Source organism: Panicum virgatum, chromosome 5N (assembly GCF_016808335.1).
Source record: "Panicum virgatum strain AP13 chromosome 5N, P.virgatum_v5, whole genome shotgun sequence".
NCBI lineage: Eukaryota > Viridiplantae > Streptophyta > Magnoliopsida > Poales > Poaceae > Panicum > Panicum virgatum.
Window position 1 is genome coordinate 38,840,234 of NC_053149.1, and position 24,961 is coordinate 38,865,194.

General features: G+C 46.6%; 1 protein-coding gene across 1 annotated transcript; it reads left to right on the forward strand.

Moving 5' to 3' along the window:
* Positions 1-616: 616 nt before the first annotated feature.
* On the forward strand, positions 617-18,393 carry LOC120673255 (protein MICRORCHIDIA 6-like). Its single transcript, XM_039954016.1, has 19 exons — positions 617-1,080; positions 1,208-1,282; positions 2,055-2,089; positions 2,286-2,364; positions 2,455-2,544; positions 2,631-2,706; positions 3,480-3,558; positions 3,666-3,800; positions 4,339-4,437; positions 10,856-10,957; positions 11,043-11,189; positions 11,962-12,054; positions 12,528-12,579; positions 12,663-12,774; positions 15,494-15,714; positions 15,785-15,873; positions 16,462-16,532; positions 17,009-17,051; positions 17,738-18,393. The coding sequence occupies exons 1-19, from the start codon at positions 753-755 to the stop codon at positions 17,831-17,833; spliced, it is 2,022 nt and encodes a 673-aa protein (XP_039809950.1). The 5' UTR covers positions 617-752; the 3' UTR covers positions 17,834-18,393.
* The last annotated feature ends 6,568 nt before the right edge of the window (positions 18,394-24,961 follow it).

Consider the following 24,961-nt stretch of genomic DNA (forward strand, 5'->3'; position numbering starts at 1 on the left):
CTGGTGAAAACCACAACCTTCGTGAAAACTTATGCAAACCACGGTAAAAAAGTTGTCTAAATTCACCAAAAAAATCATATATGTAGATGATATGATGATACACAACTTTGTAAAATATCTTATTCAAACTCGATTTCGTTTGTGAGATATAAAAATAACAAATTTCTAACAAATCATCTGGACAGCTTTCTTGCTTGAAATTTGTTATTTTTATATCTCACAAACGAAGTCGAGTTTGGACAAGATATTTTACAAGATTGTGTATCATTATATCATCTATATGTGTGATTTTTTTGTGAATTTAAATGACTTTTTTGCCGTGGTTTGTACGGGTTTTCACGAAATTGTAATTTCCACCCGATATGTTCGCTTCAGAGTGACATGTACAATGTATTTGTATTTGCAGACGGAGAATTTACGTTTGCTACCCCGGGCAGATTCGGGCGAGATCCCGTGCACACCCGCACCCAACTTACCCAAATCTAACGAACGGATCCTCATTTTCCTCCGAGCAAAAAGGTTTTCAACGTCATCTTTTCTGAAAGCTGCATCGCCATTTCGAATTCCACACAGGCCACAAGGCTACAGGGACGGAAATAAACCCGCGGCAGGCCACGGGCGCACGCCACGAGCTCCCAACGAAAACCCAAATCGGCAAATCGAGCTCCCTGCCCAGTGCCCCCAGAGAAGAAGGGGGGCGAGCGTGTGCTTTGACAAGCGTCGATCCCTGCAGTAGCCTCCCGGCGCCGGCGATGACCTCCGGCGCCGAGGTCATCGAGCTCTCCAGCGACGAGGAGGAGGAGCCCGTGCCCAGCACCACCGCCCTCGCCCGCCGCCGCCCGTCCTCCCCGCCCGACGTCAAGCCGCCCCTGCTCGCCGACGCCGATGTGAAGCCGCCGCTGCTCCACCCCCCGGGCTACGGCGCGCTCGTGCCCGTGAAGACCGAGGAGCCCGTGCCCGTGCCCGTGGCCACCGCCTCGCCGCCGCCCAGGGCGCTCCCCCCGCCGCGCATCTGCCGCCAGTTCTGGAAGTCCGGCGACTACGTCGTCGCGCGCCGCAACCCCGACGCAGACGCCCCTGGTAGGCGGTCGGCCGGGGGAATCGCGCCCCCCTGATTTCCGCTGTCTCTTCACTTTCCTTCGGATTTATAATTTGGTTGGGAGCAGGTGAGCATGCTGAGAGATTTCCGATTTGGTGGTGCCTGCAGGTGGGCGGAACCGACTGCGGATAAACCCCAGGTTCCTGCACTCGAATGCGACTTCCCACAAGTGGGCTTTCGGAGGTATGAGACGATCCCCTCATTGTGTTTTGTTGTAGGATTGGCTAGATTACTACTCAAAGCAACTGGAATTTAGGAATGCTATTGGCTTCATGAGCGCGAATAATTAAACTGACATAACTGTACCCCTGTTCTTCTATCTCTCTTTTTCTTCTAAGAAAATTTCGATTATATATGCTTATTATCATGGGTCTATTCTTTTCTTCGTGTTGACAGCATCTATCCATTTCTGGGAACTTGTAGTTTGGGTTATTGTATCTTCACTTAAGAAAATTAAACTCAATTCTAAATGAAGTACCCACTTCAGTAATGCAAAAAGAAAGGATATTAGATGTGCTTTGATAGTTCTAGATGACTAAAATGGAAATTTGTCTTTGCCGTAAAATAGGCAGCCAATCCCATTTATTTTTACAATGATCATGCTTGAAATATAGGTGTACATTTTGAAGTTTGGAACTGGTCCCACAAGAATGTAGCCAGTTATATGCTCTTCCCGTAGCATTCATAAGTGGATATTTAAACAATTGTTCGCCTATGAAAAAAATTAGATTTTATACAATCTAGCAGATTAAACTATCTTGGTTTCTACAATTTTTTACGCAAAACTGTAGAGTTTTCCTCAGTGCAATTTTCAATTATATTCTTTTTTGAACATATAGCATTGTGTTTCAACACCTCTTGAATGCTTTAACATTTTACTTGTTTTGCTTTGCATTCTATGACACTATCTATAAATGATCTGTTCAATGTTGTCCTCCACCATATTTTCCTGCAGCCATTGCTGAGCTTCTTGATAATGCAATTGATGAGGTAATCATTAGGGATCTTTTTTCACATATACAGAAAGAAACTACTCCACTGTTCCAAATTATAGGTCGTTTGGGCTAGGTGCATAGCAAAAACAATGTATCTAGATAAGCCAAAACGACCTATAATTTGGAACGGAAGGAGTAAGATATAGCATGAGTGCTAAGTATTGTTATTTTTGTGGCATCTTTTCTCTCAGGTGAACACTGGGGCAACATTTGTCTGTGTTAATAAATTTACAAACCCACGGGATGGGAACCCCTCATTGTTGATTCAAGGTTGCCATATTTGCAATTTTAATCTGTTTATTTTGTATGAAATGCTATCTGGATTGTAAGTTGTGACCTTGTGGTGTTTTCATTGATAAGATAATGGAGGCGGGATGGATCCTGAGGCACTGAGACGTTGCATGAGCTTTGGATTTTCGGATAAGCAGTCTGATGCTTTCATTGGGCAATGTATGTTGTGGTGTCCTTTCTTCTATTTCTTTTTGAAACAAGTCTAAAACCCTCCACCATTGAATTTATATTGCTTCTTGTATCAGATGGAAATGGTTTCAAGACTAGTACAATGCGGCTTGGAGCAGATGTGATTGTTTTTACGCAAAACCAAAATAATGGGTACATTTCCCTTCCATTCATCCTTGCAGTATTCCTTTTGACATTACATTAGAAATAAGCATTCATGATGCTACCTTTATCCTTGGTAAGTGGTAACATAAGGAAGTCGGGAAACTTGACTAACATTTTCTCTTCCGCAAGAGCACATAGTATTGAGTTCTAAGGAATAGAAGTGAAATAAGGATAAATGTTGATCAGTAGCAGTTGCAATATTTCCTTTCCCCTCCTCCCTTTTTGAGTAGATATGTTGTAATTGTAACTACGATTTATAGAAGAAAATGATGGCATGTACCTTTTGAGTTTTTGTATACATGGAAACAAGTAACTAGAATCTGATTATGATAAGTGTGTTTTATACATTATTCACTGCATGTTGCTGGTCAGACAACTGCCCATGCTAAGTTCCACTCATCCGACTTCTTTAACTATTGATCTTTTGGGCCTGTTTGGCACAGCTCCAGCTCCAAGAATTTTTGGACCTGGCCATCCCTAGCTCAATTTTTTCTTTTTGGAGTTCTGGGCACATCAAAAAGTGTTTGTTTAGTTAAGCACTTTCGATATTACTTTAGTTTAAACACATGTTTAAACTGCTTTATTCAAACTCTAACTCCTGCATGAATATCAAAGTTGGAGGCTTGGAGCTGTGCAAAACAAGCCCTTTATGCCATTTACTGAAATTGGACAACACCTATTTAGATCCCTCTCTAGCTCTATTAAGATGTCTCTCCATGTATCTACTGAAGTTAAATTTTTCTGTTTCTGATTTTCTGTAGGGTGCCGACTAGAAGTATTGGCCTTCTTTCTTATACATTTCTGATGGAAACAGGTTGCGATGATGTGTTGGTGCCAACGGTGAGTTTGACATATTCCTTTTCAGCTGATTGCAAGTTCTGTCAAGTTGAGCTAATTTTTTCGTCATCTACTGCCTTGTGACCTTGTGTTGCCATGCTGTTTTGCAGGTGGACTATCAATATGATCCAATGACCGCTTCATATATTCAGATGTTGCGTCATGATCAGAAGCTCTTCTCTTCTAACTTGGGGATCCTTCTTAAATGGTCCCCTTTTGTTAGTGAAGCTGAGTTGCTTAAACAAGTATGCAATGAATATGTCTTTATCTCTGAGATATTTATTGCAAACTGTTGAATGATTCTCAGATTCTGACAACCTTGTAAAAAAGATGAGGTTTATAAAATTTATGGAGAGTTGGGAGCTGTGACAAATTAACTAGTAGCCCTCAGGAAGGAGATGGCTTACAACTGTTATGATGCCCAAATGATTTAGTTAATTCCTAGAGTTTTACATGATTTTTGGTAGCATTCTAGGAATGTGTTAAGACTAGTCAGTTGTCACATAGCGCTTCATAGTGGATTCATATACTTACTAATTGAAAGTCTGAAACTATGTCTGAATTTAAGTTTGCGAAAATTACAGCAGTATGCACTTTTGGCAAAAGTTTAATGGCTGTATTTTGTAGGTTCTTTCTTTCTAATTTCACCAAGTTGTTTTCCTAGTTCACATAAATTCTTAAGGGGCCAATTCCCTTTTAGACTATGTGTTACCTGTACTTTGCTGGGTATCTATTGGTTAGGGCCAATTTACCTAGTATAGCTAAGATTCACATATGACACAGTTTGATGACATGGGAGAGCACGGAACAAAGATAATTGTATTCAACTTATGGTTCAACGATGATGGGGATATGGAGCTTGATTTCATCTCTGATGAAAAGGTTAGTAATGTCGACCTCTGACATCCTTGGATAAAAGTGTGGAAATCAGCTATCCACGTGCCTTTTTTTTTCCCTTCTTGAACACGCAGGAGAGCTGCATATCTTTATATTATAAAGAGAAAAAGGAAAAGAGTCCCATACAAAGCAACCTCTTTACCTTTCGTAGCAGGTAACAGAATGTTGCAAACTAACACAATAACTTAGCACCTTTTGTAGATGTAAATGACGACCTGACCTTACTAAGCTACTAAGCTGTAGGAGAGAATAATGCTCGTATTCCTCCAACCCTAGAAGTGTGGGTATATATAATACCTATACATGAGCCTCTAGATGAGCCTCTATACACATGGGCCTCTAGATGAGCCTCTATACACATGGGCTCAATATACTCCAACACCCCCCCGCAGTCTGAACTACCGGCGCAGCGGTGTTCAAGACTGGACAACAAGAAAGCTAACACCCCCCGCAGTCTGAACTACCGACGCAGCGGTGTTCAAGACTGGACAAGAAGAGAGTACAAATAGAGTACAAAGGGCAAATACCCCCGCAGCCACAACTAGCTACCGGCTACGTTGAGGCTGGATCGAAACTCCGAGAAGGTCGAGGAGGGCAGCCCCTTGGTGAAGATGTCAGCAAACTGGGAGGTAGTCGGAACATGGAGTACCCGAACATCGCCGATTGCGACTCTGTCGCGCACGAAGTGTAGGTCGATCTCCACGTGCTTCGTCCGCTGATGCTGGACGGGGTTGGTGGAGAGATACACGGCGCTGACGTTGTCGCAGTAGACGAGCGTGCTCTTGGCGAGCGGGCTGTGGAGCTCCGCAAAGAGCTGTCGTAGCCAGGACGCCTCCGCTACGCCGTTAGCGACAGCCCGGTACTCCGCCTCGGCATTGGAGCGGGAGACAACCGGCTGCCGCTTGGACGACCAGGAGACCAGGTTGCCGCCCAAGAAGACGGCGTAGCCGGAAGTGGAGCGACGAGTGTCCGGACAGCCAGCCCAGTCAGCGTCGGTGTAGACCACCAGCTCAGTAGAGGACGAGCGGTGAAGCACCAGGCCGAGGTCCACAGTGCCACGGACGTAGCGGAGGAGACGCTTCAGTGCAGCAAGGTGACTCCCGGGGATCATGCATATGGAGACAGACCTGCTGGACAGCGTAGGTGAGGTCCGGCCTGGTGAAGGTGAGGTACTGCAAAGCACCGGCCAGACTCCGGTAGGCAGTAGGATCAGCCACCGGATCACCCAGATCAACGGACAGCTTCGCCTGAGTGTCGACAGGAGTGGAGCAGGGCTTGCAATCAGTCATCCCAGCCCGCTCCAGGATATCGAGTGCGTACTGCCGCTGGTGCAGGAGAAGACCAGACGGGCGAGGCTCAACAGTGACGCCCAAGAAGTGGTGGAGCTGACCGAGATCCTTCATAGCAAACTCCTGCTGCAGAGAGGAGATGACACTCTGAAGCAACCGCTGACTAGAGGCTGTGAGCACAATGTCATCAACGTAGAGCAGCAGATAGGAAGTCTCATCCCCACGGCGGTAGACGAAGAGAGACGTGTCAGACTTGGCCTCGGTGAATCCCAATGTCATCAAGAACGTGGCGAACCGAGAGTACCAAGCCCGAGGAGCCTGCTTCAGTCCATAGAGAGACTTGTTGAGCCGGCAGACCATATCCGAACGACTCGAATCCACAAATCCCGCTGGCTGAGAGCAGTAGACAGTCTCTGACAGAGTGCCGTGAAGAAACGCATTCTTCACGTCCAGTTGGTGCACAGGCCAAGAGCGCGAGAGCGCAAGCGAGAGGACCGTGCGCACCGTAGCGGGCTTCACGACTGGGCTGAAGGTCTCATTATAGTTCACACCAGGCCGCTGAGTGAACCCCCGGAGAACCCAACGAGCCTTGTAGCGCTCCAGTGTGCCATCAGCCCGACGCTTATGCGTCCAGATCCACTTGTCAGTCACCACATTGCAACCAGACGGACGCGGCACGAGGTCCCACGTCTGGTTGGCAAGAAGAGCCGCATACTCCTCTTCCATCGCGCGACGCCAGTGAGGATCCGCCAAGGCGTCGCGGACAGAGGAGGGTACCGGAGAGACCCGCGGCTCTCCCTCGGTGGCGGAGAGAGTCGCGGCCTGAGACGCCATCCGCTGAGTCACCATGGGATGGATATGCCGAGGATCCCGATGGATGACTGGCGGATGGTACACCTCCGGCTTGGCTCGAGAGGGAGCCGGAGGAGGCGGCGGCGGCGACGGCTCCGGTGTCGTCGACGCAGGAGCCTCCGGGGCAGGAGGCGACGCCGGTACACCTGCACCGGTTCAGCGTACCGCTGCGGCGCCGGTGTCGGCGCCGAGCGACGCCGGTATACCTGCACCGGCTGAGCGTACCGTGCAGGTGCAGGGGAAGGCACCGGGGCCGCGCGTGGCGTAGCGGGAAACACCTGGTCCGCGCGCGGCACGATCGGAGGTCCGGGGCCGCGCGTGGCGCGACTGCGGGCACCGGGGCAGCGCTCGGCGCAGCGGGAATCACCGGGAACGGTGCCGGTGTACCGGGAAAACCTGCAGGAAAAGGACAGACAGGAAAAGGTGGCTGAACCACCGGGTAAGTCGGAAACAGAGACTCCAGCTCGGGGTCAGGAGAAGGTGTGGAGGAGGTGGAGTAGGGGAAATCCGACTCGTCAAAGACCACGTGTCGGGAGATCAGGACGCGGCGAGAGGTGAGGTCAAAGCATCGGTACCCCTTGTGGTCAGGGGAGTAACCAAGGAACACACCGAGTCGAGCGGGGCGCCAGCTTGTGAGGAGCACTGGCGGAGGTGTTAGGGTAACACGCACACCCGGAGACCCGAAGGTGGTCGTAGCGAGGAGGGGTACCGAAAAGAGCGTGGTGTGGAGTGGGAGCAGGAGAAGCAGTAGACGGAAAACGGTTGAGCAAGTAGGTGGCGGTGTGGAGGCTCTCAACCCAGAAGCGCGGGGGCAGAGAGGCCTGGATCAGGAGGGTGCGCACGACGTCGTTCGTCGTGCGAATCATCCGCTCAGCCTTGCCGTTCTGAGGAGAGGTATACGGACAAGACATACGCAGCTGAACACCCCGAGAGAGGAAGAAAGAACGGGAAGTGGAGTTGTCGAACTCCCGCCCGTTGTCACACTGGACGGCCTTAACGGTGAGGCCGAACTGAGTGGACACCCAGGCAAAGAAGTGGAGGAGGGTGGGGAAGGTCTCAGACTTGGCGCGCAAAGGAAACGTCCAAGAGTAGTGCGAGAAATCGTCGACCACCACCAGATAGTATTTATAATCAGAAAGGCTAAGAACAGGAGAGGTCCACAGGTCACAGTGAACAAGATCAAATGCATGCGTCGCATGCGAAGAAGAAGAAGAAAAAGGGAGCCGAACAGGACGACCGAGCTGGCACGCATGGCAGAGGGGCTCAGCAGGAGCTCTAGTACCAGGAACATCGGTACTACGACTGAGCTGAGCCAGAACGTCGCGGTCAGGGTGACCAAGACGGCGGTGCCTGATGGTGAAAGACGGCGTTGCGGCAAAAGCGGCAGACCAAGACGGCCAGGGCGAAGAAGAAGGCGAGAGTGGTGCAGCGGAAGAAGTAAGACGAAGGGTGTATAGGGGCCCGTGCTGTCACACCGGAGTAGCGGACATCGGGAGGCCGAATCCTTTACAGTGATGCCGGAAGAATCAAACTCGATGGAACAAGAATTGTCAGCTGTAAACTGACGAATGGAAAGAAGGTTATGAACCATCTGAAGAGCAACAAGGACATTGGGAAGACGAAAAGAGCTAGGAGCAGAACCCACGGCGGTGACAGGAAGACAAGACCTATCACCAACCATAATAGAAGAAGGACAAGATGGGTGTGGGAGTCGGGCAGAAGATAGGATACCGGCATGTGGGGTGGTGTGGAAGGAGGCACCCGAGTCGGCGATCCACTCAGTGTAGACCGGCGGCGTCCGCCCCATGGCGCTGAAGGACTGCGCCAGTGCGGCCTGGTCCCCACCCCCCAGGCCAGGTCGGCTGCTGTCTGGGTGGAGCGGGCGGTGTCCAGAACGGCGTGAACATGGGAGCAGCAGCGGCGAGCATGGCCGCCGGGTGGGGCTGAGGACGAGGGCCCGCGACGGCCTGGACGTGGGCGGCGTGCGCGGGGGGTGCGACAACCTGCGGCGAGGGAGGCGGCAGCCCGCGCGGCCTGCGCGGCCTGCGCGGCGGGCGCGATGGCGGCCACAAAGGCGGCGGCGGCGGCCAGGTCTGCGGGCGCGACGGCCTGAGCCTGCGCGGCGGGTGCGGCGTTGAGGGAGGCAGCAGCTTCGGCGGCGCGGCCCGCGCCCTGGAGTGGAGGAGGCGCCTGGGCAGCGGCCTGGAACAGAGGAGGGGTGCCCGCGCCGGAGGCCCACGCGCCCACGGGAAGGGTCCTGGCGCCGACGGCTGTAGGGGCTGCAGCGGCAGCAGCAGGGGCGGCGGCATCAGCCGCAGGCACCAGAGGGGCGCGCCCGCACCAGGGACGGCCTGAGCGGCGGCGGCGGCGTCGGCGGGCCCTCCCGCGCTCGCGCTCGCGCCAGGGACGGCCTGGGCGGCGGCGGCAGGCCCGTCCTGGGCGGCGGCGGCGGCTGCAGCCCTGTCCTGGGCCCCGTCCGCACCTGCGCCCGCGCCAGGGCCAGCCTGGGCGGCCAGCGCGGCGGCAGGGCGGCCCCAGGCGGCGGCGGGAGCCGGAGCAGAGGAGGGGAGGGCGGCGTCCGCTCCAGCGGCAGATCCGGCGGCGGCGGCCCCGGGGGCGGCGGATCCGGCGGCCCCCAGGCCCCTGCCGCCGGCGGCGGCCCTGCCCTACTCGGGATCGAGTAGGGCCAGGGAGGCGGCGGGCCTGGTAGGCCGAGCAGGCCATGGCGCCGGCGCAGAGAGAGGGGAAGGAAGGGAACAGAGGGAGGGGAAAGAGGAGAGGGGGGAGGAGGGGCCGGCGGCCGGCGGCCGGCCATTGTGGCCGGCGGCAGCGGCGGCGGGCTGGAGGGTGGAGAGAGAGGAAACCTAGGCTAAAGATACCATATAGGAGAGAATAATGCTTGTATTCCTCCAACCCTAGAAGGGTGGGTATATATAATACATATACATGGGCCTCTAGATGGTTCTCTATACACATGGGCTCAATATACTCCAACATAAGCCACTCACACTAGACCCTCTCCCCACCAATTATCCACGTGCCTGAACCATGAAAAAGGCTTTATATAGTATATACTGTAATAATAATATTATTATTGATACCTCTGATATTTTTGTATTAATTTTTTTCTTCCTTTTCTCTCCTTATTGGTGGATCATGTCGGGTTTCATCTCTAGCCTATCCAACTTGCATGGGAGTAAAATACTTTGTTCTTGTTGTAATGTTGGCCTCTGATGGAGCTATAATAGTTGCTACAGGATGACTATGATGTTTTCAGTTGTCAGCTCCACAACTGTTTCATGTATATTGTTTCATCTATTTTTTTTTTCAATGGAAGATCTGAATTTTTTCTTCAAGGCTTTGATAGCAAACTTATTGCAATATCTTGGCTTTATATGGTCAAACATAACTCACGTGATAGCGACAATCGAAAAAGTTTAACTTCTCATGTTAGTATGTGGAGAAAGGAAACTAAAGAATAACTGTTCGTTTGCTCAAAGGATACTTTGATGTTAGGAGGAAAATTGATCTGACTTGAATTATAAAACCAATCACAATCGGACTTAGCAAAAATGATGGCGCTTCTCCTTCATCGGTGGCTGATTTAGTGGTCCCCACCCTTGATGGGATGCTCATTGATTTGCTGATGCAATTGAGTAAACAATGTAGAAGTCCTATTGATCTGTTTGATGTGAGCCATTGGAGTAGAGATCCTTCAATTCAATTGTTATCAATGTTGACTTCTCTCTAGGCAAAGATGCCATTATGTGCTTTATTATATCAGCCATACCTACATGGGACACATCTATATAAATTTTGAAATAAATATCATGCATGTTTATCTAACTACAGCCTTGATAGCATATCTTCAGTATGTGTTTTGGATCCACTGATCCACATATGAATCGTAGGAAACAATATAGTTTAATAGACTGTTTAGTTTCATAAAGACTTAAAGTAAGGCACCCTATAGAATAGCACAACAGGAATACAAGTGAAGGGTGCTGCCAACATGGGAAAATTGCTATTAGAGACATGAAATGTTGACTAAGAAGCTGGCATGATTTAATGCATGCTTAAGAAAGTATTGTGTCAGTGCTACTCTCACAACATGCTACCTTATGGAAGTGTCTGGCAACCTACACATAACATGTTTTGTACTTTATTGGTCTTCCCTTGCATTTGTTTTTGGGGTTTATGACCAGATCAACAATTCCCTGTACATTTATTATTGAACGGTTGGTCTATACCTACTATCTTAGGATATCCTCATTACTGGAGCACACAAGAAGGTGAAAACAAATAAACTGGAGAAGATCGCCACGCAGAACTACATTTCAACTCGGCTTCGCTATTCTCTTAGAGTTAAGTACCGATTCATATTTACTGGTTTGGTGCTGTTGTTTTCCTTCTTGCACTCACATTATTATTCATTTTGGATTCAAACAGGCGTATGCATCTATCCTGTATCTTCATGTACCTGACGATTTCAAAATTGTCCTGCGAGGATGTGATGTGGAGCCGCATAATATAGTTAACGACTTGATGTATCGGGAGTGCGTGTTGTATAAACCGCAAATTGCTGGACTTACAGAGGTACATTTAAATTGCAATTGCAAATCATGTTGTGCATTTCTTACCATTTTGATAGTCAGAATAAGCCCTTTTATTGCTTCTAGCTTTTTTCGATGCTTGTGTCATCTAATGAAATGGAAATATCTGGACAGTCAGTCGTTTATAATGACCTATAGTTTTCTGGATTTTCATCCGTGTTTTATGTTCGATTGGTATTATAATCATGAACTACCTTATAGCATGTGGCTTACTAGTAGCAATAGGCTGTCCGTTTACTTGTTATAAGTTCCTCATGTTGGTGGCCACTTATAGAAGTGTGACCTCCTCCACATGAGATTCTGTGTTAAACAAGATAGAGGGGAAATCTATATAACGATGTTATATCGAAAGCATTATCAGTTATCTAGTTCTTTTCCCTCAATCTCGTGCAAGGTACATTTTTTTGGGGTGAAGCATAGTCAAGTCAGTCTTAGTGTTTGTTTTTGTAGCTTTTGTAACTTCGTATCCATGACCATTGTGTATTCAAGAACTGCCAAATGTAACTTCGCATCCATGACCACTGTGATTGCTAGTTTTCTCTAACTAATTTTAGTTTTTAGGTAAAATAAAGATTTTAATATATTCCGTGGGTGAGGCTATATCGTACACTTTAACGGTTACTTGATTTATACTCCAATGAATATGTTCTGATTACTTTGGTCACATGTGCAAGTGTAGCTTGAGTTTTATTTTTGCTATAATTTTAATTCCATAGACAGTCTCTCTGATTAGTCTCATGTTTTGAGTTTTGTAGTCTTCTGTAATCACAACCATTGGATTTGTTAAAGGTGCTCCAGACATTGATGTACAAGGGTTTAATGTATATCACAAAAATCGTTTAATATCGGTGAGAGCTCTCTACTTTTTATGATATATGGATGATATTTTAATTTGCTTTCCTTTCGTGTTGCTCGCTTTATATGTTTGTTGTTAACCGGGTCATTTGTTTGAAGATTGAAGCAGAAACATTTGTGTGTTAGTCAAATCCTTGCTTAGCTTGGAAGCCTGGCTTTATGTGTATGTTAGAAATGTTATTTTAATTGTAAGAGTGGAATTTTTCTTCCAAATGATTAGTTTTGAGAAGTAACCTGTTATATATAGTGGCACACATAGAACATCATTGTATCCACCTGTATTTTATGTTTCCCATCAGGTTAGGTATGCTATCAACTTCTATAAGAATTTTCCCTAGGATGTAATTAACTTGACAACCTAGTTTAGGTAATGTCTGATATCATTTTCCAGAATGACATATACTTGGCAATTTTATTTTGCTTCTGCTTAGTGGATAATTCAAATGTCTGATTGTTCTGCTTGCAGCCCTTCTGGAAAGTTGCAAACAACTCATACGGGAAAGGGCGAGGAGTAGTTGGTAAGAAATATTCCACTGAGTTATCCAAAGCAAGATCTCGGATAAAAAAAATGATGTGTATTTTGTTTTGTTGGTCTTTTCAGGCATTCTGGAGGCCAACTTCATCAAACCTACCCATGATAAGCAGGATTTCGAGAAGTCCAACCTTTATCAAAGGCTCGAGACTCGCTTGAAAGAAATGACCTATGAATACTGGTAAAGCTTTTAGCTGATTTGTTCCTTTAAACATCTGCAATGTTGATGTAAACTTTGTCATATTCCCGATCTCCTATGAACCCACCTGCCCACATAGATGGTTGCGCATTCATTGTACACATAATAGTATAACACAAGGCTGTGCGTGCACATTTGAAACATGCAAGCAACCACATGTGCATGCGCACACAGTTCACACTGTACATTTATGACTCAGAAGATTAAAGTGCTTTTCAGACTAGTGTTACTTGAGAACTGACGAGTTCACTTTCCAGGAATGTTTGCCTGTAAGATTTCGATAGCAAGGTTTGTACCAAGGGCCTGACATTGTGCCCAGGTACATTAGGATGGACTGTATACCTTTGTGTTGCTAAAAAGAAAATGTTTTTTTGATCACGTGAGGTTATGCCCTAGGCTTGATGCTACCTTAAATAAAGGAGCATCAGGGTGGATTATGTAAACATTTAGAGTTCTGACAAAGACAGGAAATAAAACTCTATTCCTTGTCTCAAAAAAGGGGGAGTACTAGACTACTCAGACAGCTTACGAGTGTGCGGCCTCTCGACGGAGCTACGTTTGGTTCACGATTTCCAGTTTGTTGGGTTGACTTATGTTTGGTATCCATTTTTTTGTCATTTTGTGCAGTATCCATCTAGTCGTTTGCACAATTAGCACAAACTTGTTCAAGGCCCCTGGCTGCTCTTAGTACATTGCCCCCTTTTATTCCAAACTATGCAGATTGCCCAAGGTATCACAATTTTTCAGGCAAAGTATCACCTATCTATTGTCCTAGAGGAACCATGCCCTGTTCCATGTGGAACCCTTTGCATACTATTAGCTCTTACCATAACTGTAATAGTTGAATAGTTGCCTTTATAATGCTGCCTTTTGGGCACAACAATAGTGTTGGTGTCACGGTCATAAGGGATGCCCTTAGCCATGCACTTAAGTTTTGAGCAGGCTTAGGGCAGCCCCACGGCCTGGCAAGAAGGCCTTACATGGTGGACCGTGGACGCCACGCAAGAGTGAAGCAAAGACACAGCTGGCAGGCCTGACTACTTCCCTTAGGGTGGTGCAAGCGGCTAGGGGTGCAAATTGCTGACCCATAGGTGCACCTCCAACCTCTTTAGTTCAAAATTTGTACTAATTTTCCAAAATGAGATTTGATTTTGGAGTAGTAGTACAAAATTTTGAACTACAGAGGGTTGGAGGTGCACCTAAGGGTCACTAATTAACACCCCTAGGAGCGGCGCATTCCTAAGTGCCTTTAGGATGGTCTGCGCCTGACCACGACCAGAGTGGTGAGCATATGACCATGACCAGCAGGGGTGGGTCCCAGGGTTCCTCTAAGGACTCTTTGAGCTACACGACACAAAAGCAGGATTAGTGCTTTTTTCTGCAAGGAAGCTTGAACTTGGGTAACCCACTTTGTGTTCTTAGCTAGATCTTACGGCTCCAGCTCTTCAATTCCCATTACCGAACTATACCCCCAATCCAGGATCTGCAGTGGAAATCCCAACAAATACCTTTCCTTTTTCTCTTTTAATATTTAATAATGTGATTGAGTAGTTTATATACCACACCTCCTATACTATGGACGTCTGAAAATGGCAAAGGTTTCGGTCAATCTGTGTGAACAACTGTGAACTTTGTGGTTAGGGTTCCAGCTTTCTAGCAAAGGAATTGGGTCCTACAGCCTTACAGGGAGAGCTGCATGGAGTAAGGAAGGCCCTGCGGTGGAGGCAGTAGCGGGAATGGAGCAATGAGGTGGCAAGGCCTCCATCGGTCGCGGGCAGTATTGGATGGCCAGTGGGCCGCTGCCGGTGTGTAAACTTCAAAACGGATTGAATAGGGCTGGAGGGCAGTGGTCGCTACTCTGGCAGCAGGAGTGCCTCCAGAGAGTGGTGCAGGTAGGTGCGGCGGGGGAGCATTGCGCCTGTTTCTGTGGAGAAGAGCAAGAACAGAGGAGTGGGTGGAAGAAGATACACCTGTGCTGTCAGATTGCAAATCAAGGGCTCAGATCGTCAACTGAAGGAGATGAAGTTTTCACTTTTCAGGCTCCTGAAGGATAGCAGCACCCTTATGATACTGCATAGAATAAAGCCAGTGCCGGTCTGACATTGCTGGCATCCTTTGGCACTGCTGATTATGACAATTTTCAACAATAAGTCATGCTTCAGATTGTAATGCAGCTGATTATGAAAATTTTCAATCATAAGTTGGAAGTATGAAATTTTGCATGCTTCTCAACAGAATTACTTGTGCCAGAATGTCTTCATAAAATTTTGATTTACTATTGTCTTCAACTTTTATGCCTTTGTTTTGCCACATTTTGTGTTAGAAAATTCATTTTTTCAGTTATGAAGCCAAAATTAATCAAAATAGATATTGCCGATGGAGATGCAAATGGTTTGGTCTTATATGCCAAATCAATTTATCTGCTGAGACACTAGATTTCATTACTTGTTCTAACCTGAAACTTAACTAGACTCTTAAACTTGTGAAATAGCTGCATAATACTAATACTTCATTTATAATAACCAGCCATTAGCCTCAATTCTCCTTGGATTTCTATAAAATTTGTTTGATAAATATAGTTACTATGAGACTTCTTAATTATTGATCTGTTATCTTTTGCTGCGTCATTCTCATGCTCTTATCTTGAGGGGATGTCTTAATGTCATTCACTAATTCATGCCTGAACTAATTCTTCGTGCAGGGACCTTCATTGCCATCGTGTTGGCTATGACAACAAAAGTTTATCTAAAGCAGACCGTGCACTTAATCGTGCCAATCGTATGAATGCTGGCAGTTCCCCAATAAGTGCTCCACCTCGTTTGCTTGCGGCTAATATTCCAACAAGCAGCTGTGGTATACCTAGATTATCAGCCTCTGCAGCAAGGGAAAAGATCAATAGTCTCGAGTCTCATTCTAATAACAGTGAGTAATCCACTCTTTAGGTTCATTTTGTAGAAGCCACTATGTTTATTAATGTATTGACTCTTATCAGTGATGGGATTGAAGAGGAAGCTTGATTCCTTCTGTGCCATGACGGATAATGCTGATGATCAGGATAGGCAAAATCATACAGATGGAGTTGTAAGTATTTGTACGACTGATGCAGATGAAGACTAATAATCCCTCCTTTCTTTTTTAACAATATTACCTTCTCAAGTCTGTTCTTTTTGTTTGTCATTATATGGATCCGAGGAGAGACATAGCAGGAATTTCTTTAGCATATTTAGTGTTTGATATGTTTGCCAAGAATTCATTCTTTCATTGGTCACCGTGGGTAGCTGGGGAGACAAATAAGTTTACAGCTTTAGAAAAGGGACTCTGCTTTTCGTAATTCCTTTGCACTAGTCTAAAATGACAAACAAGAAAGAACAGAGGGATTATTTGATGTGCGCAGCCTAAATTTGTTCTGTTTACTGGTCAGCAAGAGCTAACTGGGCATCTAATTCTGTCTGGTGTCTACAAACCCATGTCCACCATCCACCTCCCACATGCCACACCAGAAGAAAACCAAATCACTTCGTTTTCTGGTGCAATCAAACTATAGACATGTATATGTCAGCATTTCCAAATACAGAAGCAAGTTTTTTCGACAATAGAGGGCAATGTCTTGTATAAATACTTAAAGGCTTCAAATATGGCTAATTCATTGTTCTTGTTTGACAACATCAGGATGTTTCTCAACGGAAACGGTTTAGTGAATACAGGACTTTGACCCTGGAGAATGACAAGCTGCGTAATGAGTAAGAACTACCATAACTTTGACATTTATCATAGATGCTTTCCTTGAAGGGAAAGCTTCTTCCTGTGTGCAATTCAACTCTTGCTAATGCACCTTGTGAGGAATATTGGTGCTTTTGCTGGTAAAAGAGGGTTCAACTGCTCATTTATGTCTGAAGTGCTGTTGCTGGGCTTCTCTTGGTAATGGGAGCGTAGCTCATGAACCAAATGGAAATACTTAAGGAAGTGATAAGGCTCCTTGAAAATAATAATAATATTTTCCTAGTATAGGGCTTTAGGCATTGTCGCTGTAATTATTGCCTTAACTGTAGCATGTCATGTGTGTCCAATTTTGCTTCGTCTGCGTTATTGAACTTCAAATACAGGCTATTTTTGTGAGTGCTTGGTTTCAGGAAAAAAATGTTTCAGTAAAAAGTAGTAGAGCTGCAAATACTGGATGGCAGTTTTGGTGTTACAACTTCCTTTATTTTTTTTTCAGATGCTTACAATACGAGGAGTCGGAGAAACAACTTGTAATGAAGGTATATCTCTTCGGCAACTAAACTAATGCATCTTTCTTTCACCTTCACAGAACATAATGTTGAGACATTATTGCTCCAATCAGTTGAAAATACATAGTGGCCATCAACCATCATGGCCCCAAATATGATAGTTTGCTGTGTATCAAAGGTGACAAGGTAGCCCAAAGCGAGCTGGGTACGCCCAGACGCCTAGGCGGCAAGGCGTAACTGTTCCCCAAGGCGAGCTGGGTCCGCCTGGACGCCTAGGCGACACCTTTGAAACACTGATAGTTTGACCAATTGTGGATTTATTTACATCTCTCGCCAACTTAGGAATATGGATTTTAGCCTTGCATGACTGTCCCTGCATTTAAGGCTGTGGAGTGCTCTTTCCATATCATCATATCAGCCGCCTAAATGACCTTCTCCATACTGTTTTGTTAAAATATGTATGTTTCACTGTTTGTAGCAACTTATTAGCTAATTCTTGGTTTTCAGTAGCACCTAAGAGCATGCTAAGCAAACTAAAATATTGCACTTTTGTAAAGCACGGTCCACTTTAACCGCTATTTCTCCTCAATGTTCTCTCTAGAGCTTTTGACATTTTAGTGAACCTGTATGTTTCTCCTTAAATGTTCTCTCTGGAGCTTTGGCATTTGAAGGACTGATTTATAGAAAGAATAAAAATATCATTCTGATGATTTTAGGAACAAAAGCTTCGATCTGAAATCGCAGAGGCAAAAAAGAAGTATCAAGGATTGTTAAAAGAGCTTGGATCATTGGATGTGAAGGAAGAGAAATGATGAGCAGTTTTCTCCACTTCTGTACCTGCGATGATTACTCTTCCTGCTTCTCGCCTGACTTGTGAAGATGATGGCTGGGCTTACTTTCCGAGACCTGCTGTATGATAAACTGGCGTCTGGACAACTGATATCTACCAATTACCATTAACTCGGTACTTGGTAGGGATGTACAATTTTGTGTCACTAATCCTTGTAGGGTCTCAGCGTTGATAGAAAGTGAGCATGTATTATGTTGTAAAATTATACAACATTTATCGGAGTGTACAGCAGCGATCTCATGATAATACCCACTGTTTCCTGCGGCAATACATCTCGCGTCAAATGGGGTGCAGATTTTGATCTGGCACTTCGCCACTCTACAGTGGATATAGTTAGAATTAGGCTTCTACATTGTTTAGTATGGAGAGTTTAACATTTCGTACTCGTGGCGAACCTAATCTTTGTTATTTGAGTTATGAGGGGTCAAGCCTTTTGTTCTTCACTCACCAATTGGTTGTAGGTGCAGTAAATTGTAACTTGCACATGTGATAAATAGTATCAGCTGTCTGGTTGTTACTGCATTTCTTTTTCAAACTTCTATTTTTTGACTAGTAATGAGGCGGAGAGTTTGTAGCTTTGTGGGACATAAAGATAGTGGATGCATATTTGAAACTATCAAATAACATGGGTAGCATATATGGGACTTGCACAAATTTATGTATGTGCTACTTTTAGTTTGGTCCTTGGAAAAAAAAAAACAGCCACTGTCAAGGCTTGCTCGAGCAAACTAAAATAACATGGGTAGCTTACATGTTTTTTTTTTTAAAATCTGCAGTAACGTACTGGCATACTCCTTACATCCCAAATTCCTGATATAAGGTGTAACTACTTTCTACTCACGTCGTGAAAAATCATAGAGAATCACTTTCCATTGAATCAGAAAATGAGCTTCCATAGATTATCAGGAAAAAAAAGATAGAGCTCTATCAACTTAGTCCTTAATGCACCTCCTCATAAGCACATGTCCTACCCCTCTCACTTTCCATTTCCATCCTTAATTACTACTCACTCTGTTCCAAATTGTAAACTTGTATCCATGGAATATTTTAGGAATCTAGCTGTTGGAGGTATGAAGGTGTAAATGGCGAAAAGGTTGGTGAACCGCCGCTTATAAATATCCGTGTAACTGTTACTGATGAAATATTGAATATAGTCGCTGCATTCCGCTCTTTGCTCTAAAGGCTTCTCAGTTGCCTTCAGACTCTCGTCTCTTTTTGCTCGACTGCTCGAGACTGTTGTGGTACTTCTTCATCTTGAAGGATACTCTCCACCAACATCCCTCCCTCCTCCCAGTGCAGTCCTTCGTGGCTGGTGCCCATACGATTAGGGCTGTGTTTAGATGTTTTGCAAAAAAAATTTGCAATGGAATCTTACTAATTTGAAGTACTAAATGAAGTCTATTTACAAATTTTTTTGTATAGATGGGTTGTAAATCGCGAGACGAATCTAATGATGCTAATTAATTCATGATTAATTAATAATTAGCGGATGGTTACTGTAACAACAATGTTGCAATCATGAATTAAATAGGCTCATTAGATTCGTCTCGCGATTTACAGCCCATCTATGTAAAAAGTTTTGTAAATAAATTTTATTTAGTATTCCATGCATGTGTCGAAACATTCGATGTGACTTTTTTTTTGCGTTTAGGGGGTTTACGAGGTGAGAAGGGCCTAGGCTGACTTGCGGCCAGGCCGCAACCGCTCGAGACTAGAGGCCGATCGCTGGCTTGCCTCTTGCCTGCCTGCAGGCTGGACTGCTGCAGCTAGGAATCCCTGAAGATGAAACCACCGAGCCTGTCAGGAGGTGCAGATACATTCTACTTCCTCTAGAAGAGATTTGTTTAGATTCATGGCTTTTACTTTGCATCTCAGCATCTAGCTGTATATTATAAACTTTATTCATGTATCAGTTCTGTACTACGATGGATTGATGGTATGGGCGTGTCACGTGGTATCGGTGGAGTGTGGTGTGTGGACATAAGGACATGACTTGTGCTGCTGCTTCTGCTTAGCTGCTTTCTGATAATTGCCGTGTGCGATGTGCATATCTATTTCCATGAATTGCACTTTGAACTCCTATATGGATAATGCATTGATCAAATTATTTATATATGCTGCTGTACATCCTTATAAACTCATTTATATATTGTGTTAGTATCAAGACTACATGAGTTTTGTTGCGTCGAATATCTTTGAAGTGGTTACATGATTTGCTATTCCTGTTTTGAAGTATCGATTCCCGATTGTATCGGTATGTTCCTGATCGAAATGATTCGTTTTTGGCATACCGTATAACCGATTTCGTTTTTCCCAAACGGTGTTGTCGTTCCCGAATCTAAAATGCAGTAACGGAAATGGTTAGATAGTTTTCCGACCGCGTTCACACCTGCACTCCACTCGCGAGCACGACCCGAACGTCTAGAATGCGACGCGACGCGCTCGGACGTCACAGCCACAGCTTCTCGCATGGCTCCGACTCGACTCGGCGACACACGGCTCACACAGATACGCACGATGGACAAACTGACTCGAGCACAGCCACACGTCCATGCATGCAGCTAGCCTGCAGCAAACACACGCGACAGAATACCCATGCCAAGATTATTTCAAACAACCCAAACTTGAAATGGCGACTAATTCACAGCAACGCCGGCTCCTCATCGGCGTCCGCCAGCAACGCCTTGCCACCCCACACCTTGGGGCAATATTTGGCGATGTAGCCGCGCTTGCCGGAGTTGAAACACCTCCCTCGGTTGCGGCGCTTCTAACACTACTAAAAAAGACTTTTTGATCCAACACATTAGTCCCGGTGATTATTGAGTCCGGGACCAATAAAAACTTTAGTCTCAGTTCTAGAGTCTAGGGACTCTCGAGCACCAAGAAATTTTTTATCCTGGTTAGAGACTCCAACGGAGACTAAATAGTAGCTTTTAGTCCCAGATGGAGTCACCAACCGAAAATAAATATTCTAGTTCTGATTGGTGACTCCACACGGGACTAAAGACTACTGTTTAGTCCCTGTTGGAATCTTCAACCGGGACAAAAGTGCCGGCTCCGATCTTTCTCATCCTCTCATTTAACTCCTCTTCCTCTCCCTACGTCTCCTCCCAGCCCCTTCACCCTCAAGCTTTCTCCACGAGTCCCCCTCCCTCCCTCCCTCCCAGGTGCGGGCTGGGGCCGGCGAGACTCCGCCGCGTGCCCCGGCGAGCCGCCGCCTGGCGGGGGTGGGATGAGCGCAGGCGCAGACCTACGACTCGGTGCCGCCGCACGGCCCGACGCGGGAGCGGGCTTGCGACTCGGCGCCACCATGCGGCCTGGCACGGAGCCGCTTGGTGCAGGCGCGGGCCGGTGAGGCGCTGGTGGTGGCCGCGGGCGCGAGCCGGCGAGCAACAACTGTCGCCGCCACGCGCGGCCCAGGCACAGGGTGCACGAACGCCCGTCGTCATGGGCTGGCGAGCCGCCGTGTTGCGGCTTGGCACGGCTCGGCTGTGAGCTGCGGCCAAGCATAGGGGGCGGGGACGCTCGTGCCAGCGAGGTCAAGGACGGGCGAATGTTTTGTTTGTGATCTTTTTCGTTTGTGACTGTGTTGTTGAATGTTTATGTGATGTGAATCAAATCAATCTCATGTGTTCTCATGTGTTACAAATTAGATTTGTACTTTCGTGTGTAATGTATGATTTTCTTGTGAAATGAGCATGTTTCTAGCTTCAATATTAAATTTCTTCTAAGTGTCATTGCATCTATGTAAGGGAGTTGAAGCATATGTGATTTTTTGATGGAGTTAGAGCTGGAAGAGGGAGGAGGAGGTGGTCGAGGCGGCGGAGGTGCGGAGCTGCGGCAGGACGAGCAGAGATGGTGCTTTTTTTCATCTGTTGTCCTGGTTGGGAACCCTAACCGGGATATAAATTGCTTTTCGTCCCTGTTGAACCACCTGGGATAAAAAACTAAGATCTTAAATCCTAGAATCGTAGTCCTGGTTGGGAAACCGGGACTAAAGGTAGTTCCCAACCGGGACTACATGCTATATTTGTAGTAGTGGAACACCCTCTTGCTCCCGAGCATGTGATGTTGCCCTCGTTGTCCTCGCACTTGATGCCCCCACGCCGTGCATCACTGCAGCATCCGCACTCCTTGCCGCCGCGCTGGTGCCGACGAGCCTCACACTGCTTGTAGGGTATAAATATTCTGGATACCCAAAGACGAGGGATTAAGCGGTTAAGCCACTCGATCAGGCTTGCAGATAGTCGCGGTGGTACTGGCCGGGCCGACCTACGTGGAAGGGCTTCATCCCGCCCAACCAAAGGAGGGAACTCCCCCTCACCCGACCTAGGGGAGGAGTTCTCGCCTCGCCCGACCTACGGGAAGAGGGACTACCTCATCAGGCAGCCGTCTGGATGAGGGGGACACGCTCGACCTACGGGAAGGGCCCACCACAACCTGCGCCGCATGGCACTAACAGCGGTGTGGGTCGACAGCGACCGGGCGCGCGCTAACACGGCGTGGGCTGACATAGTGAACAGTGGAACACTCCTCCCCATCGTGGGAAGCATAGGTCATAGAGTAGGGGCATGCCACTCCTTAACCAGGATACCGCCGTGTTTCCCACTCCGCGGACCGCGCGGTAGGACGGGCCCGGCTGTGCAGGAGGAGGGCGACGATGACAGGGCCATGTGAGCCTCGGAGCAGTGGACGACGCGTGGACCCCCACCCTCTCTCTCTATCTCTCTCTTTTGTATTCCGTCCTCCTCTCTATCGTATAAAGAGGAGAGGATGGGCTCCTGCACGAGGATGAGGGGGGGGGGGGTCGGACGATCAGAACCCGAACAATCAGACTCTGTCTGAGAGACACACACCATCTCATCGAGGCACATAGACACTCTCTCACAGCTGGGAAGAGGCAGGCATGAACTCCGGGCAGTTCTCACCAGTGATTGCCTTGACCAGACAAGAGCGAATCGATTAGTTAGAACACATGTAGCGACAAACTCACTTTCCCCCTGCCGATCTTAGAGACTTGGGACGCTTGTCCCTCTCACCCGTTTGTATCCCCCTACTACAAACAAGTGCAAGATACACGAGTAGCATGAACTAGACGTAGGGTATTACGCTCCCGAGCGGCTCGAATTAGTATAATTCCTTGTATCTTTCTGTATTACCATCCGCCCCTAAACGCGCATCCACGAGAATCACTAGCCGGTGGTAAAAAAAAACACTGACACTGCTCCTTAGTGAGTAGCAGCTGCTAGATGCCCTTCTCGATGCTGTCAACGGTTTCCTCAGCATCGGTGTCCTCTGCCACGCACAGCTGGCCGATAAGCTCCTCCACGGACATGTTGTTGAGGTCCGTGTGCATCTCGATTGACACTGGCACCTGCCCGTCGACGAGGCCGATGACTCGCATCGCGAAGTTGTCGACAGACTCCGCGTTGCAGAGTGTGATTTTCTCGAAATCCACCAAGAGCCGCTGCACGACTGAGGACTTCACGCGATCATCACCAACCCTCATCTCCTTCAAGGCCGCCCCACTTCTTTCGCCGACTTCTTCTTAGCGATTAAAAACTTCATGTCTGGCAGCACCCGCGCAGGATTGCAGCCATCGCCCGCTGACTATTGGCTCGCTCCTGCACTCCGCCTCCATAGCATCCCAGAGTTCAAGCGCCACCAGGTTCACCTACGTGACCAGGGACCACTTGTGATAGTTGCTCCTCGTGAGCAGTGGCATCTCGACGATGCCGGAGTTGGGAACGATGCACTCGATGATGACCTCGCGTGGCCCGCAGGGGCGGACCTAGGATTGGAACTTAGGGTATGCCATGTCAAAATTTTAACATTCAATTTGGTATTCAGTTCAATCTAAAAAGCAGTACACGACAAAAAAAATCCATGAGTAATTCGGTATATAAGGAATTAGGTTTAGTACTTTGCATACACTTGATTACAATATAAATAGTAGAAGGACATTAAGTCTTAGAATTGCATGAAATAAGCTTACACACCTACAATAGTTCAAAGATATTACCTTATTTCTTCTTATCAGGCCTACGCTTCCTAAAGCTCATGAAAGTATTAATTATATCATCTTCATCCACTTTAAAGAAGATATCTTGCTCGATGAATGTGTGTAGACAATCATCCAAAAGACCATCTCCCATCATATTTCTCTGCTTAGTTTTCACAAAAGTCAATGCAGAGAAGACCCTTTCAACACTTGTCGTTTCCACCGGTAGAAGCAAGACCAATTTGAGAAGATTATAAACCATATCATAAACCTTATGCCTTCCAGTTTGAACTAGCTTAGCTGAGAGGTCTACAAGATTGTTAATATCTTTGAAGCTGTCCTCATGTCTAATGTCAAGTTGCAATTCAAGTTTGGTCAAATCCGAGTCAAAGAAGTCATTAGGGTAGAAATCAGCAAGCCTACGTAACTTTTGTGCCTTAAAGATGCAATAGAATCAGCAGGACTGAAGGCTGACATACAAGAAAGCAGCTCCAAATTAACCTCATCAAATCAATTGCCAATCTCTTGACTGATATGATCAATGGCCCCAATAAATACTTCTCTTCTAAAGTGATCATCTATTGTTTGGTTTCGAGAAAAACGTGCAGATCTTCCATAAGGCACATACTAACCATCCATTGCAGGAACTTGGACATCATGTTTATTGCAAAACAAAGTGACCCGTTCAAGAAATTGATCCCACCCATGAGACCTCAATTTTTGCATTTGAAAGGTATCTAGGCCCCTAGGTGGGTTTTGGTGTTTGACAACAAAACCGTGTACGTTTAATGTGTTATCTAAACATGTGTGCAGGAGCTACGGTTGGATAAGCGATCAAGAATAATGAAGTACGCCTCTCAAAAAGGAAATGAAAAAGCGGTGTTAGATATAAATTCAAGAAATAGATTTTCAATTTGTAATTGAGTTTAGAAACGCCGTACTATCAAGGGGGACTTCGATCTAGTGCTTAAGGAACACAAACAAGACCAAAGAGAGATCATGGCCACTCAAATTTCCACAAAGAAACATGCTTGAGACAGATTGTGTACTGGGTCCGGATAGTCTGGACTTTCGCCCGGATTGTGGGGT